The sequence below is a fragment of the Microtus ochrogaster genome, chromosome 1 (assembly GCF_000317375.1).
Source record: "Microtus ochrogaster isolate Prairie Vole_2 chromosome 1, MicOch1.0, whole genome shotgun sequence".
Lineage (NCBI taxonomy): Eukaryota > Metazoa > Chordata > Mammalia > Rodentia > Cricetidae > Microtus > Microtus ochrogaster.
In genome coordinates, this window is record NC_022009.1 from 38,476,628 (window position 1) to 38,492,731 (window position 16,104).

The 16,104-nt window shown below is 42.1% G+C and overlaps 3 protein-coding genes across 3 annotated transcripts in view; 1 reads left to right on the plus strand and 2 right to left on the minus strand.

Annotated features, from left to right (window-relative positions):
- The window catches only part of Moap1 (modulator of apoptosis 1), a 16,342-nt gene extending 7,161 nt beyond the window's left edge, over nt 1-9,181 (minus strand). The window contains exon 1 of the mRNA XM_026780799.1: nt 9,074-9,181. The gene's annotated coding sequence lies outside the window, so the exon portion shown is untranslated. The remainder of the gene's footprint in view (nt 1-9,073) is intronic.
- On the minus strand, nt 5,545-9,340 carry Gon7 (GON7, KEOPS complex subunit). The gene is made up of 2 exons (XM_005343480.3): nt 9,074-9,340; nt 5,545-5,955 (listed from the first exon to the last, which is right to left on the minus strand). The coding sequence occupies exons 1-2, from the start codon at nt 9,276-9,278 to the stop codon at nt 5,861-5,863; spliced, it is 300 nt and encodes a 99-aa protein (XP_005343537.1). The 5' UTR covers nt 9,279-9,340; the 3' UTR covers nt 5,545-5,860.
- Nucleotides 9,341-9,463: 123 nt separating this feature from the next.
- Ubr7 (ubiquitin protein ligase E3 component n-recognin 7 (putative)) overlaps nt 9,464-16,104 on the plus strand; it is a 20,757-nt gene continuing 14,116 nt past the window's right edge. The window contains exons 1-4 of the mRNA XM_005343482.2: nt 9,464-9,687; nt 12,491-12,624; nt 13,053-13,113; nt 14,774-14,869. Of these exons, the coding sequence (XP_005343539.1) occupies nt 9,538-9,687; nt 12,491-12,624; nt 13,053-13,113; nt 14,774-14,869 (441 nt within the window). The 5' untranslated portion in view covers nt 9,464-9,537. The remainder of the gene's footprint in view (nt 9,688-12,490; nt 12,625-13,052; nt 13,114-14,773; nt 14,870-16,104) is intronic.

Sequence of the window (16,104 nt, forward strand, 5' to 3'; positions counted from 1 at the left end):
GGTTTTTCGAGACAGGGTTTCTCTGTAGCTTTGGAGCTTTATAATCTTTAAAAGGAATAAAAAGTTTGTCTTTGGTCGAGTATGATACAAAGTACTCACGTGAGTAACTCACTGCTCCTGTGACACAAACACATGTTTGTATGGCATGGGTAGTGTTGGTCTTTTCTTAAATACCCAGTGCTAATGACCTAGCATCTTCAGCCCCTAAATTCCTGGCAGAAGCACTTACTGTGATGCTTCATTATTCATTCTTTCATCAAGTATGCACCAGCATGTGACAAATCCTCCCACATATGAAGTCCTAGATGACTCTGGGTGGAAATCACCATGCATTAATATTTCTTTTGTTGTAAAGTGATGGGGAGAAAAAAAGAAAAAACTCACACACAAATAATGTCAAGGTCCATGGAGGAGGCCTCAGGTCATTTTGTCTTAAATACTTTTCAGATGCTTCCATTAGGGCTGAAAAGAACTGGTCCACGGTGCTTTGGTGCTTTCACGTAGCATTCACTGAAGAGTCAAGTTAGAGCTGTGCTTATCTTTGGAACAGTAACAGCAAATCTTCTGTACAAAGTTCACTCGAGTCATCTGCAAATTTACCTACATTCCTTAATATTCGATCTTCTCTGGGTTGTTCTGAAAATGCTTCTGTCAGACTTTTGCCTCCCATTCCGCCAAAACTGCTCACTGGTGATTAACACTGCACCCAACGACCAGGTCTTGATTCTAGATTTACTTTTTGAAGTTTCTGACACTGCATCCTTGACATACTTTCTTCAGCTGGCTTTTAGGTCAGCACCATCATTTCTGATGGATGTTCCTTAGTTGCCTGCTCATTCAGGAGCCCTGAGCCAAGAGGAGCAGCCACAAGTGGTCAGTGGCTGCATATATTGAGTGGCTCAGTTTTAGATAATTCCTGTTTTTTCTTCTTCCTCTTAGCTGTTTGCTGCTGCTTTGATGAATCCTTTTGGGGAATCTCCTCCAATACTACGTGTTGGTGTGCTTCAGTTCTCTTTTCTTAGCCTGTCATTTCGTCCAGTCTTTTGGTTTTAACTGCCCTTCTCCAGAGTTACTTGAATTCCCACCACCTACTTGTTGCTTTCTGAAGTGGACTCTCCCTAGGTTACCTTGGATGGTTTTGAATTTGATCCTCTTGTTGGGATCACTTGCGTGCATGCATCACTACACCCAGTTTCACTTCACTGCCTACCTAGACTTCATACATTTACTAAAAGGCTCATGAAATTTAACCTGCCCGAAACCAAGCTGCTAATGTCAGCCCGCAAAACCTGTTTTTCAAGTCTAGTACCAAGGGATTGTGCACAGTTCAAGGACAACCTAAGTCAGGCAGCAAGTTCGAGGCCGCTCTCAGGATGGGTGTAGTAGCCACACCCTTAATTTTAGCATTGGGGAGAGGCAGGCAGTTCTAGAGTGAGTTCCAGGACCACACAGATAAACCCCATCTCACACGATCATATGTACATTTCCTCAAAATCTTGGATTTTTGTCATGTATTGTGATAAGCCCTATGCTTACAATAGTAACTGGCACACAGTAGGTGCTCAGTATGTATTCATAAATGTATACATCTCATATATACTGTAAAAATCAACTTAATTCATTTTCCCTAGAGAGCAAAGCCAAGAGCTAATATTTACTATTAAGTGTGTGCCCTAATGTATCAGGTGTTCTAGGTTAATCCAGCTCTTTTAGTTCTCAGGATTTAGTGATATTCTCTTCAAGGCCAAGATTTAAACTGTCCCTCAATATAATTTTGAGTTCTTGTGATATCAGTTGGCTTAGAATTTTCCTTATTGGTGTTGAGTAAAAAAACATATACTAGTTTTTTTTTAATTGAGTGGATGGCTATAGTCCTCAATAAATTTTAGTCATAAAATTATAGTTTTTTAAGCCACCCAATATGTACAAAGTCCAAGGGCTCTTAGAACTACATAAGTTTCAGTCCCTGGTGTTCCAGTACCGTGGATCAAGAAAGCATTCATAAACAACTACCACCTCTACCAAAATTCTGGCTAGAGTAAATTTCTATTTAAAACTATACTCCAGTAGCCTGTTGATATCTCAATGTGAGATGCTACTTGTTAAGGTTTAAACAGCTTATTTCTAGAATTCACTGTTTCCTGAACCACAACTTTAAATAAATAAAGCAGTTTTGATCCCAAAGGTCACCAGAAAACTAGAATAGTTACAGCATTTTTATGGCATTTTTATACTTGGAAGTTAATACACTGGTTTAAAATGACTGTTTTCAAGGTTAATCTTAGGCATATATAATCAACCTAGAACCTCTACTCTTCTTTATTTGATGGTACCCTGCTTCGTACTTGACCCAGTTCTCCTAACCTATATAGAAGTTGCAATAAGAAAGGGGGTACTGGCCTTCTCAAAACAAATCTACAGAGAATTCCAGGACAGCTAGTGCTACATAGTGAAATCCTGTCTCGAAAAACCAGAAAATATAAAAATAAAAGATCCATTAAACCTACCACTCAGAACCTCAAAACACTATATAAGCACAAATACTATATTGAAATGTCTTTATTAAACAAAGAAGAAAATATAAACATTTTAGGAGCAAGTTGAGCTATCAATTTAAACTATTTCTTTAACACTGCACGTTCATCTGTGTACCATATGAGGAAGTCAGGTCCCAAGGATTGGAGTTACAGAGGGTTGAGAGCCACCATATGGGTGCTGGGAACTGAACCCAGGTCTTCTGTAAGAGCAGCCAGTGCTCTTAAATGCTGAATCACCTCTTCAGCTCCCTTAATTTTAAACTATTTAAAATATACTATTTTAAATTATATACAGGCAATTTTTTTTATTTATTATGTATACAACATTCTGCCTCCATGTATGCCCACACGCCAGAGGAGGGCGCCAGATCTCATTACAGATGGTTGTAAGCCACCATGTGGTTGCTGGGAATTGAACTCAGGACCTCTGGAAGAGCAGATGGTGCTCCAAACCACTGAGCCATCTCTCCACAGGCAATTTTTTTAAAGGATTATGTAAATCTAGAGATACTTGAATATTAGGAACATCATTAAACAAGTAAGAATCTCTGGCCATTAGTAATTTTTCCTAGTTGAAATTACCTTAGAGTGCTTAGTGGAATGTTCATGCTCCAGGAAAAACATTTTTAAAATGTAAAGTGTGTAAAGTGAGTGTCCTTAGTAACATCAAGTGTAATTTCAGGTATCAGAACATGCAATTTGCAGCTGTGCATGTTAGCACACAGCACTCAGGAGGCAGAGGCAGGCAGATGGTCGAGTTTGAGGCCAGCATGATCTAAGGAACAAGTTCCAGCTAACCAGGCTACATGGTGAGAGCCTGTCTTTAAAGCAAATGTTCTACCACAGAAGCACATTCCCATCCCTAAAGACTATTTTCATTTTTATTTTGAGATATGGGTGCAAACCCAGTGCCTTATACATGCTAGATAAGCACTACTACCAAGCCTCAAAAGTTACACATGTAAACTGGCAGAAAACAATCACTGGCTCTGTAACCTAAGGCAAATAACTACTCTGAGATTTAATTAATCTCTGAAGTAATAAGACATTTTGATTTGTTATGTCTAAGATTCTATGAGGCCCAGAATATGTCTATAATCCCAGCACCTAAGACATAGATGCAGGAAGATCACAGGTTTGAGAACAGGCTGTGTTATATTCAGGGAATTCTAGATCAAACTTCACTACATGGCAAAACCTTGTTTGAAGAAAACAACAAAAAGCCAGGTATGATTGCGCAAACCTGTGATCCCCAACATTCAGAAGTAAGATATAGCAAGTTCAAAGCCAGCTGGACTATGTAGTGAATTCCAGGTCAGACTAGCCACATACATAGCAAGACCCAATCTCAAAACAAAATAGATATATTATAACTAAAACAATTAATCTAGGGGCTGGAGAGATGGCTCAGCGATTAAGAGCACTGGCTGCTCTTCCAGAAGACCCAGGTTCTATTCCCAGCACCCAAGTGGTGGCTTAGAACTGTCTGTAACTCCAGTTCCAGGGGATCTGACACCTACACACCAATGCACATAAAAATAAAGTAAAAAAAAAACAACAGAGAGAGAGAAAGAAAAAGGTCAGCATGAGGACCTATGGTAAAAAGTCTAGTCAACCCCCCAAAAGAATTATTCTAATTTCATTAGGTACTTGTTGCGTTTCAATTGTCAAAACTAGGAAAGATGCACTGTAAATTTAAGTCTACTCTGGTTCCAATGATAGATAGCAGAAAAATACATACAATGTATTTTAGGAATTTATATTTTAAAACTATTCAACAGCTCCTTTTTTAAAAAAATATTTATTTATTATGTATACAATATTCTGTGTGTGTGTATGCCTGCTGGCCAGAAGAGGGCACCAGACCTCATTACAGATGGTTTTGAGCCACCATGTGGCTGGGAATTGAACTCAGGGCCTTTGGAAGAGCAGGCAATGCTCCCTCTGAGCCATCTCTCCAGGCCCCTCAACAGCTCCTTTTTGACTAAAAGAATATGCCTACAGGAAATAGCTAAGTTGCAATCAATGAATTTTATTGACTTGGGCCTCATTTTTATTCTTGTATAGATGTATGCATACACACACACAATATTACACTGCTCTCATCAATTCTTTTTTTTGGTTTTTCGAGACAGGGTTTTTCTGTGGCTTTGGAGCCTGTCCTGGAACTAGCTCTTGTAGACCAGGCTGGTCTCGAACTCACAGAGATCCGCCTGCCTCTGCCTCCTGAGTGCTGGGATTAAAGGTGTGCGCCACCACCGCCCGGCTCATCAATTCTTTCCAATAGAATTGTCTAGGACCATGATAAGCAGAGTTTTTTTTTTGTTTGTTTGTTTTGGTTTTTCGAGACAATGTTTCTCTGTGTAACAGTCCTGGCTGTGCTGGAACTCATTCTGTGACCAGGCTAGCCTCCAAATCACAGAGATCTATCTGCCTGTCTCTGCTTCCCAAGTGCTGGGATTAAAGGCATGCGCCACCACCACCAACAAGCAGTTTTTATAAAAGCTAAAAGATGCGGACATACACCATTAGATTTAATGATGTTTTGTTTTGTTTTTCAAAATAGAGTTTTCTCTGTGCAGCCTTGGTGGTCCTAGAACTGTTCCGCAGACCAGGCGAGGCTGTCCTTGAATTTGGAGATCCCACCTGCCTCTGCTTCTGGAGTCCTGGAATTAAAGGTAAGCCCATTACCACCCAGTGATTCAAAGGTTATTTTATTTATTTTATCATTTATTTATTTGTTTGCTTGTTTGTGTTTTTCAAGACAGGGTTTCAATGTGTATCTCTGGCTGTCCTGGAACTCGCTCCATAGACCAACCAATCTGGCCTCTAACTCAGAGATTCACCTCCCTCTGCCTCCTGAGTGAGTGCTGGAATTAAAGGTGTGCGCCAACACAGCCTGGCCTCAACATTCATTTTAAAGGAGAACACAAATCTAAAAAACTGTCAATTTAAATTTTATCCATTATGAATGGTTCCATTCTATTTTTGAATGAGAAAACAAGACTTCATTCCAAACATTTATTGTACTTTTCTTTGTTTGAAACAGGAAGTTCTCTTTGTTACAAACTTTATCAAAGAAAGAAAACAAATGAGTTCCCCAACTAAATCAAGGGTCTTCTGCAAGTACTAGCACATGATGATCAGGAAATAGTAGTGCTCTGATGTCTTGATCTATTCTTATTTGAAGCAAGGTCTTGATATGTAGCGCAAGCTAGGCTTCAACTTTGGATCTTCCGCCTCAGCCTCTGAAGAAGCTGGGATTACAAGTGTACAACATCTCACTCAATTTATTAGCAGTCTTAATTTCATAAAAGCTATTGCTAAGATGTTGGTTTAGGTCGTTTTGCAGATGGTCCATCTGAGTTAGTTCTGCTACCACTGTTATTTTCATCTTCTGCATCATCTTCATCATCACCTTTTAAAATAAATGTTTGTTGTGTGACATTTTGTTTAGTGGTTGAAAGAAATACAGATAGGTAAGGTGATATGAGCCCATTTCCCTTTGGAGACTAAAAACCATGCATACCTCACATTTTCTAAACTGCAGAAGCCAGTGGATGGCTCAGCAGGTAAAGTAAATACAGTGCAAGTTTGGTGACCTGAGTTCAATCAATGGAACCATGGAAGGCGGAGGAGAGGACCAACTCTATACATATAACATGCTACCCGCATACACACAATTAAAAGAATGCTTATGTTTTACCCTGATGCTGGGCATTTGTATTATTTCCATTTTATAGCTATTAATCAACAGTGCTGCTACAATCAGTGTAGTAAGTTTTGGTACAAACATATTTCCAGTTAACTGTGGAGGACTAGTGGTGTAACTATGGGGTATTATGGTTAAGTTTTTTATAATATTTATTTATTTATTTATTTATTTATTATGTACACAGTATTCTATCTGTGTGTATGCCTGCGGGCCAGAAGAGAGCACCAGACCTCATTATAGATGGTTGTGAACCACCATGTGGTTGCTGGGAATTGAACTCAGGACCTTTGGAAGAGCAGGCAATGCTCTTAACTACTGAGCCATCTCTCCAGTCCTATGGTTAAGTTTTTGAGGAACTCTAAGATGGATACAAAATTTTACACTTCTACCAATAATGGCCTCTAATCTCTTCACACCCTAGGTGATTGCTAATCTTGGTTGTCAACTTGGCTACATCTGGAACTGAAACCCAAGCAGCTTGACCCATCTGAGGAATTTTTCTTGAATTATCTGAGGTTAGAGACTCAGGCTAAACTGGCCCACACCTTCTGGTGGCAACCCATGTGAAAGCCTAAGGAAGAGGAAGCCTTTGTTATTTGCCCGCTTGCACTCTGTTCCCCTTACTAGTGTTAGAACCTGCCTACTTCTTCTGGACTCCAACACAGACTGAAAACTGGCAGTTCTCAGAGCTTCCCTGGGACTGTAGCACCAGATTAGGACTGCTGAGACATCCAGTCTCATAGACTGAACATTAACTGGATCCTTGACTTTTCTGTCATGAGATAGCCATTGCTGGACTACTCAGACCACAGGCTGCAAAGGCACTCATATATATATGTTTTGCTCTTTTAGAGAACCCTGACTAATACACCTAGCTAATACATTTTATTGATTTTTTTTTTTGAGACAGGATTTCTCTGTGTAGCCTTGACTGTCCTAGAACTCATTCTGTTCTGTAGACCAGGCTGGCCTCAAAATCACAGAGATCCACCTGTTTCTGCTTCCAGAGCATTGGGATTAAAGGTGTGCACCACAACCACTGCCCCGCTTTTACTGTTCTTTTCAATGACATCAATATCCATATTATAAAGAAAAGTACAGTGTACCTTCCTCTGTAGAAGAGCTGACTCCTTAGCTCAGGGTAATAAAATATCTATTTTGTTGATCAAGATTAAAAATAAATTTAACAACGGTCAGGTATAGTGGCACATTTCTTTAATCCTAGCACTGCTGAGGCAAATTTAAGATCAGTAGGTCTAATAGTTCCAAGGACAGCCATGGGTACATAGTGACTACAAAATGTTTTTTCTATTAACAAAGTTGGTGCTGGAGAAATCAGTGGTTAAGACCACTGCCTGCTGGGTTCTGATGCCTTCTTCTGGCCTTAGAAAACACCACAGAGAAGTGATGTTCAGACATACACACAAGGCAGGCAAAATACCCATCTCTGAAAAAAACAAAAACCTGAACTAGTAGTTAATTTCTACAACAGCAGGGGGGTGGTGAGGAAAGTAGGAGCCAGAGGAAGGGAAGGGCTGTGGTGAAACATTCCTTTGGACATGACATGGCCTGTACGTAGGGACGGCAGCTGTAGTTACCTGCACAAGATGGCAACCTTAACATTCGATCCTGGAAGGAAAAGAGGCTTATGAGTCCCCCTCCCCGCCAAGTTTTTGGCAGTTAATAGTTGCTGGGGGAGGAGCCAACATTTTCTTCAGTGGTGTAGTCACCTCGGGTTGCCCAGGCTCCCGGAAATAAATACCCACCCACCCAATCTCATACAAATAAACCTTGTGAATGGCAACAAAAGGCAGGAAAGGATGAGGGAGGCCCTGTTGAGAACGGGTTCAAGCAAAGGATGAAAGACTGTCATGGAAGGAGAAAATGACCACAATGCATTACATGTATGAAACCATCCATTAATTTTTTTTATGGTTTATGTAACTTTATTTTATGTGCATTGGTGTGAAGGTGTCATATCCTCTGGAACTGGATTTTCAGACAGTTGTGAGCTGCCATGTGGGTGCTGGGAATTGAACCCGGGTCCTTGAGAAGAGCAGTCAGTGCTCTTAACTGCTGAGCCATCTCTCTAGCCCCACCATCCATTAATTTAAAAATACAAAAAAAGCACCAGGCGCTGGTAGCGCACGCCTTTAATCCCAGCACTCGGGAGGCAGAGGCAGGCGGGTCTCTGTGAGTTCGAGGCCAGCCTGATCTACAGAGTGAGTTTCAGGACAGGCTCCAAAGCTACAGAGAAACCTTGTCTTGAAAAGACAAAACAAAACACCAAAAAGCAAAACCAGAATCCTTCTTCTAAAACAGCCACGAGAAAGGACTTTCTGAGGATTAAGACTCCCTACAACAAAGTCGGTCTCGACCCTATGAAACTGTTCCCATTCTGTCAAACATGTTTCTAATTTCACACCAGATAAAACTCCTCTTTGCCTTTCAACACCCAGCTCCAACGTCCTCCCTTTAGAGCTTCCTTCCAGCTAGCAACGGTTACAGACCGCCCGCCACACGTTCCACTCTCCCACGAGGTCTGCCTATCTCAACCCTTTGCGCCCCCCAGGAGCGGGGGCGTCGGGAGGACTGAGTTCGTTGTCTAGTCTCTAGCTCAATGCTCGCCACGTTTTTTTTTAAATTGTTGTTGTTTTGGTTTTGGTGATGAATGAAAAGTCGTGAGGACGAGGGACAGAAAGACCAGACAAAGAGGCAGCGATCCCCGATCCCTCCTCCTCCCTAGGCTCGCTCTCCAGAGGCTGCCCTTCACACAGGCTGCCCACGCCAGACACCCCCGGCGCCCCGCCCCCGCGCTCACCATCCACAGCGTCCTCCCGATCCGCTGTCGCGCCGTGCGCGTCCCGCTCCACGAGGGGCCCGAAGAACTCGGCTACCAGCTCCTTCATCCGGGCCACACCCGCCGACAGGCTCTGGAGAGGGTTCGCGTCCCCCGACGCCTCACAGGACACTCGCAGTCGCCGGGGCTCCCCGTCACACCCGACGTACTCGCCCGTCAGCTCCATGGCGACCACTTAGCTTCAACAGCGCGCCACAGAGACTTGCCACCCGGAAGCGGAAGCCCACCCCGCGGCCGGGGCGGGAGGGAGAGGCGGGCAAAAGGAATGACTTCCGATTCCCGGGATCCGCCCCGCCCATTTTCTTCCGTCTCCTTCTTTGGGATTGGCTGCCTGGCGCTCAGGCCCCGCCTTCTCACGCCGCCCCTGGCGCTCACTTTTCCCGCCTCCGCCTGGGCCGCGCAGCGGAGCTCCCTGCCAGTTGAGGATGGCCGGAGCCGAGAGCCCCGCCGGCTGCCAGGCGGAGCTGGAGCCCGTAGTGTCGCTGGTGGACGTGCTCGAGGAGGACGAGGAGCTGGAAAATGAGGCGTGCGCCGTCCTGGGCGGCAGCGACTCGGAGAAGTGCTCCTACTCGCAGGTGCGCGCGGCCCGGCGGCTCCCGCCGCTCTGCCTGCTTCCCGCCTGCCGCAGCCGGGCCAGCTCCAGGGCGGCCCTCCACCCCGGGCTCCCACACCCCCGACCCTGCTGCCCTTCCACCCTCAGCTTGTTCCCAGTAGGGCTCTCCTTGCGCCCTGCCGGAGGCACTCTGCTGCAGGCTCCGGTCCTCCTCGTTGTCGCCTCTTGGTGGCCTGCTTTCCACGAGCTCATCCTCGTGACCTCTCAAACCAGACCTTCTTCGCCCCACTTCTCCCACTCCTGCAGAGTGTTAATTAGGCGCCAGATGGAGAAAAGCGGCGTTAAAGAAAAGTGGGTCGAATTTGAAAATCTGTCGGTGAGGGTGGGCTGCTCCACGGCTGCCGTCAAGTTTAACTGCTAGCTGGTGTGTTTTTCCGGTTAAGTTCCGTGTGTACGTGCGGTGTCGGAACCAAAACATCAGGTGACTCTGGAAAGCCCAGAGAGAAAAGGATCAGTTTGGCGTTTGTACAGTCTTGTGAACAAGAGTTGGAGGGCCTGTGGTGTGTTTAGTGACGCATCCCGTACATCTACGTACAAAAGTGGAGAAGGGTGGGTAGGAAGGAACTAGCGGGATGAGAATTGGTGGAAGGAAACAGGCCAACCGTGCCCGTGGGTGGAGTGGAGGACTGGGGAAGGAGGCAAGGAACTTTGGAGTTATTGTGTGGTGTGGACCGAAGTCATAATACTATTTGTCTTCCTTAACCAACTTGGGTTTGGACTGCAAAATTGTTGGTTGTTGAATAATCTTGCATCCCAGAAATAGTCGCAGATGGTCACTGGCATTTAAATAAAAGGATCACCATGAAAACACTCCCACTTCCTTGGAAGAAGGAAAGAAAGGTCCTAAATCTGGGTGTGAGCTGTTTATTAATACCATTATCTTCATAAAAATGTGTTAACTAGGGACTGGAGAGATGTCTCAGCGGTTAAGAGTGCTCTTCCAGAGGATCTGGGTTCAATTCCCAGCACCCACATTAGAACAGTCAATTGTCTGTAACTCCAAGATCTGACACCCTTCCACAGACATACATGCAGACAAAACAGCAATGCACATAAAATAAACATAGATTATTTACAAATAAGTAAATTAAAAATATATATTAGCTAAAAATTTTTGTTGTTGGAGATAGGGTATTATGTTGAGCAGACTTGCCCTGAATTCCTGATCCTCCTGCCTTCACTTCCCAAGTACTGCTGGGATTGCAAGTGTGCATCATCATGCCTGGCTTAAGTTTTGTTTTTTTTGTGGGGTTTTCGTTCTGTTTTTTGAGACAGTCAAAATGTGTGGTTCTAAGTAGCCTGAGTTCATTATGTAGGCCAGGCTGGCCTTGAACTAGCAGAGATCCACCTTCCTCCCAAGTCTTAAATTTGTTGTTTTTAACAGTCATATCTCTAGAAATATAGACAGTTTTTAAAATTATTTTTTTATGTGCATTGGTGTGAGGGTCTCAGATAACCTGGAACTGGAGCTACAGACAGTTGTGAGCTGCCATGTGGGTGCTGGGAATTGAACTCTGGGTCCTCCAGAAGAGTAATCAATGCTCTTAACCATTGAACCATCTTTCCTCTCCAGCCCCTAGACTTGTGCATCGTTCCCCCCTCCCATCCCCCCCCCCCCAACTAGCTCTTGTAGACCAGGCTGGCCTCGAATTCTTAGAGATCCACCTGCCGGGATTAAAGGTGTGTGTCACCACTGCTAGCCCTAGACATTTTTTTTTAAAGATTTATTTTTTAATTATTTGTGTGGGTATATATGCAAATGTAGGTGCCCTTGAGGCCAGAGGAATCTGATCTCCCTGGAGCTGGAGTTCCAGGGATTGTGAGCTGCCCAACATGAACCCTAGGAACAGTATGTGCTCTTAATCTCCGAATTGTCTCCCTAACCTCAGGCTGATTCACTGATGTGTCGGGGGAGAGGGCTTGTGTACCGCAGAACATGTGCAGACATCTGAGAACAACTTTGTGGAATCAGTTGTCTACGCCACCTTTATGTGGGTTCTGCACATGGAATGCTGGTTTCTAGGCCTACACAGCCAGTACCATTCCCCATAGAGCTCCCTCACTGGCCCTGCTGTTTTTGTGTTGAAGTAAAACAGACATCTGTAGAGTTGGACTGGCAAGAGGACTCTTGCTGCAGAAGCCTTAGGACCTTTGTCCCATCCCCACAAACCACAAAAAGCCAGGCATGTTGAAGTGTGCTTGAAATCCCCTCTCTGGAGGGGCATGTGCCCCCTCACCATTTCTAAGTGTTAACTGTTTTTCCTTTAGCTTTTAATTTCTAAATATTTTAAATTTACAGATAAGCTGAAAGAATAGTATTATGAATATCTGTAACTTGTATATGTATTGCTTTTAATCACTTGTCTCTATTGAATATTTTGCCTTTTTTATTCATTACTTGACAGTAAGTAGTGGACATCATTATACTATTCTCCTAGATGTTTTCCCATTCAACTCCTGCAGATCAAAATAGTTATGTTTATGGATTGACTATCCTCTTTGGTAGAATTATAAGCATCTTCTAAAATTAAAAATTAAAAATGTGGTATTACTCTCCCAAACCTATATAAACTCACCTTTATTTTCTTGTGTTAAATGGTTAAAAGTATCAACTTACTCACAGATTTAAACTTTTTATTGCTATAAAAGAAAAAAATTACATAAAAACAAGCATCAGTATAGGTCTGGAATTTGTAGTAGTGCTTTGGTCCTTTGTTGTATGACTACATTTTCTTTTTTTTTTTTTGTGGGGGCTGATCATTCAGGGCTCAGTGAAGAGACAAGCATTGTATGCCTGTAGTACCTGCACACCAGAGGGAGAAGAACCAGCAGGAATTTGTCTAGCTTGCAGCTACGAATGCCATGGAAGTCATAAATTATTCGAACTATACACAAAAAGGTAAAGCAGTTTTTGCCAAATGCCTTCTAAATGTTTAGATTCTTTTGCAACCACAATGCCTACTTAATCCTGCTTTTCATTCAGAGTAATTGCATGTTGGTAAGATTTAGTGTGGGAAGGAATGGTTTTTCCATAAGACTTAAATTTTAATTATGGTTACTAGCTCACACTACTTGTCTTTTCCTTTTGTTATTTCATTTGTTTGTGTGTGTGAGAGAGTGATAAAGATTTGTTTTTTATATGTAGTGGTGTCCAGAATTACAGTCTTTTGTTGCTTTTGTTGGAAAACTTCAAATAAGATACACAAACATCAAAAAGGCTATCTAGATTCTAGAGACTAGTTAGAAAGGGAAGCTGTGTTTGGTGCTAAGAGAGTAGTTAATTTTAAAAGGAAGCTTAAATATATGTTCTTCCTCTTTTCTTAATAGAAATTTTCGTTGTGATTGTGGAAACAGCAAGTTTAAAAATTTGGAATGCAAATTATTTCCTGTAAGTATGCACTGTGATTACAAATGTACTTGGGACCAGGGCCTGGAGAGATGGCTCAGCGGCTTAGAGCATACTGCTTGCTCTTTCAAGGATCCAGTTCAGTTTCCAGCATCTACAACTACCTGTAACTCCAGCTCCAAGGGATTCACCCGACTCTTCTGGATTATGTAGAAACCTGAATACACACACTCACACACACATAAATAGAAATAATTCTTTTTTTTTTTTTTTGATTTTTGAGACAGGGTTTCTCTGTAGTTTTTGGTGCCTGTCCTGGAACTAGCTCTTGTAGACCAGGTTGGCCTCGAACTCACAAAGATTCTCCTGCCTCTGCCTCCCGAGTGCTGGGATTAAAGGCGTGCGCCACCACTGCCCAGCAGAAATAATTCTTTTAAGTGCACTTAATGAGCTAAGGTTGGTATTTACCAAAGTGTAAAAAAACAAAATATTTATTTTTGAACATTTCACTTTTATTTGTTTGGAAAAACTAAATAGCCCATTGAAAATCTACAGCATACATTGCAGTTAATATTAAAAGTCTGGGAGGAGATGTTCTTGAAGCTGATTGAGTTTTATTTATTGAGATCATTCATGCACACCGAGGCTTTTAGAGCAAAGCATGTGGCTGGATGAAGAGCTACGGTAAGAATCTGTCTGCAAAGCAAACTAAAGCTTTGCTTTCAGAAAAGTTGTAGGAAAATTGCAGATGAAAGAGAAAAAGGAGAATGCCAGTTTTCATTAATAATTGTTAAAACTTCATGTTTTCTCCTTTAGGATTAATTTTTGATAGTTTTTCTCCTTTTTGCCCCCTAATAACCTAAAAGTCTTGTCTTTTATACCTGCATTTAAAGAACTGTCTTGAGGTTTGGAGAGATGGCTCAGCAGTTGAAGGCATGTACTAATCTTCCAAAGAACCTGAGTTCAATTCCCAGCACCCAACTTCGATGGGTTTCAACTGCTTCAGCTCCAAGGGGATGTAACTCCTTTAGCCTCCATGGGCACCTGCACTTGTGCACATACCTGCATGCCCCACCCTCGCCCCATAATAAAAAGTAATCTTTAGAAAAAAAAAGGCTGGGCGAAATCTTTTTAAAAAAAAAGGCTGGGCGATGGTGATACACAACTTTGATCTCAGAACTCAGTAGACAGAGGCAGGTGGATCTCTATGAATTCGAGGCCTGGTCTACAGAGTGAGTTCCAAACTAGCCAGGACTACACAGAGAAACCCTATCAAGGGGGAAAAAAAACCAAGAAGTGAAGACAAACGTGGCCACCCTGGCCTACATGTAGTCAGTTATAGGACAGAGAACCCTTCTTTCAAAAAACCATTAAAAGAAAATGTCTGCCCAGGTCAGTGTCAGTTCAATAAACTGACCGTGTATATGATTTTTATTTCATTTGTTATATGAGTATATTAAATAAATCATAAATCTCCCAATTGCTGTGAAGAGGAAAAAGGAAATGTGGGGTGTTTTTTGGTCTCTGTAGCTTGAAAAAAGTATTTCTGTAATAATAAACTTTCCTTTTGACTTGAAAGTTTATGACTAGCTTGTAGAAAGATCTTAATGCAGAGAGAATTATTAAAAATACAATTTTTATAATGCATGAGATTGTATCTAATATTAAATCATAATATGTACTGAAATGTACTCTCTTTCAGGACAAATCAAAGGTAAATTCTTGCAATAAGTACAATGACAACTTTTTTGGATTATACTGCATTTGTAAGAGACCTTATCCTGATCCTGAAGATGAGGTAAAGAATCAGAAGTTTCAAATGTGGCTCTCAAACTGCTTTCGAACTGAACTGTGGTTTTTGTTGTTACTGTTGTTTTGGATTTTTTTTTTTATTTAAATATCATAGAAATGAAATATTGGAGAGGACTTTCTTGAGGCCAAAACTCCTCTCTCTCTCAAATGCCTCTTCCACCCTCAGGTATTTTCTAAGAAATTAGTTTCTTTCCTCTGTGTAAAACAAGTATGTAGTAATGAGCTACGGGCCGCCTTCCTGCCGCCCAGCTCCCGGCCGCCTGGCTAGCTTATGCCCCAAAATAATTACACGGAAACTGTATTCTTTTAAACACTGCCTGGCCCATTATATCTAGCCTCTTCTGGCTAACTCTCATATCTTGCTTTAACCCATCTCTAATAATCTGTGTAGCACCAGTCTTACCGGGAAAGATTCAGCATGTCTGACCTGGCGGCTTGCTCCATCGCGTCTGCCCTGGAGAGCAGCAGCATGGCGTCAGAGCTCACTTCCCTTCTTCCCAGCATTCTGTTCTGTTTACTCCACCCACCTATATTCTAACTTAACAGGCCAAGCAGTTTCTTTATTAACCAATGACCTTCCTCCTTCACAAGTAAATATGTAAACAGGCTTCTTTTTAAATTTAAATTGCAGTGTAAGCAGAATCCCAGAATTATTCAGTGCAAAGTGCTTTTTTCACCAGTTTATTGTGGATCAGCTTCTACAGTAAGCAGGATACAAATCCAGCTGGGTGTGGTAACTCTTGCCTTTAGTTTTAGTACTCTGGAGGTAGAGGCTGGAATACAGTCATAAGTTCAAGGTCAGCCTGACCCACACCATGAATTCCAGACCAACCACGGCTACATAGGGAGACCCTTTCTCAAAAAGAAAAGAGGAGAAAATAAATACAAGTCTGCCTTATAGCTGCCATAGTCAGTTAGCCTAGCTTTTGTAGTAGAGCAACACTGTCTAGATTGTCACTATAAAGCCTTCAGTGAACATCCATAGGTTCGTGTGTGTGTGTGTGTGTGTATTTGTGTATGTGTATGTATGTGTATACATATATATCTATATCACTGTAGGTGTTACATAAAGGCATAGCTGTTGGTGAGTCCAGGGATGTTTGTAATTAAAATTAGGATCATGTCTACCAAAAGGATTCAGCCATTGGTAATATTTTGGTAGTATTTTTTCTTGAGACAGGACTTTTTTTTTTTTAAATATTTATTTATTATATATACAAT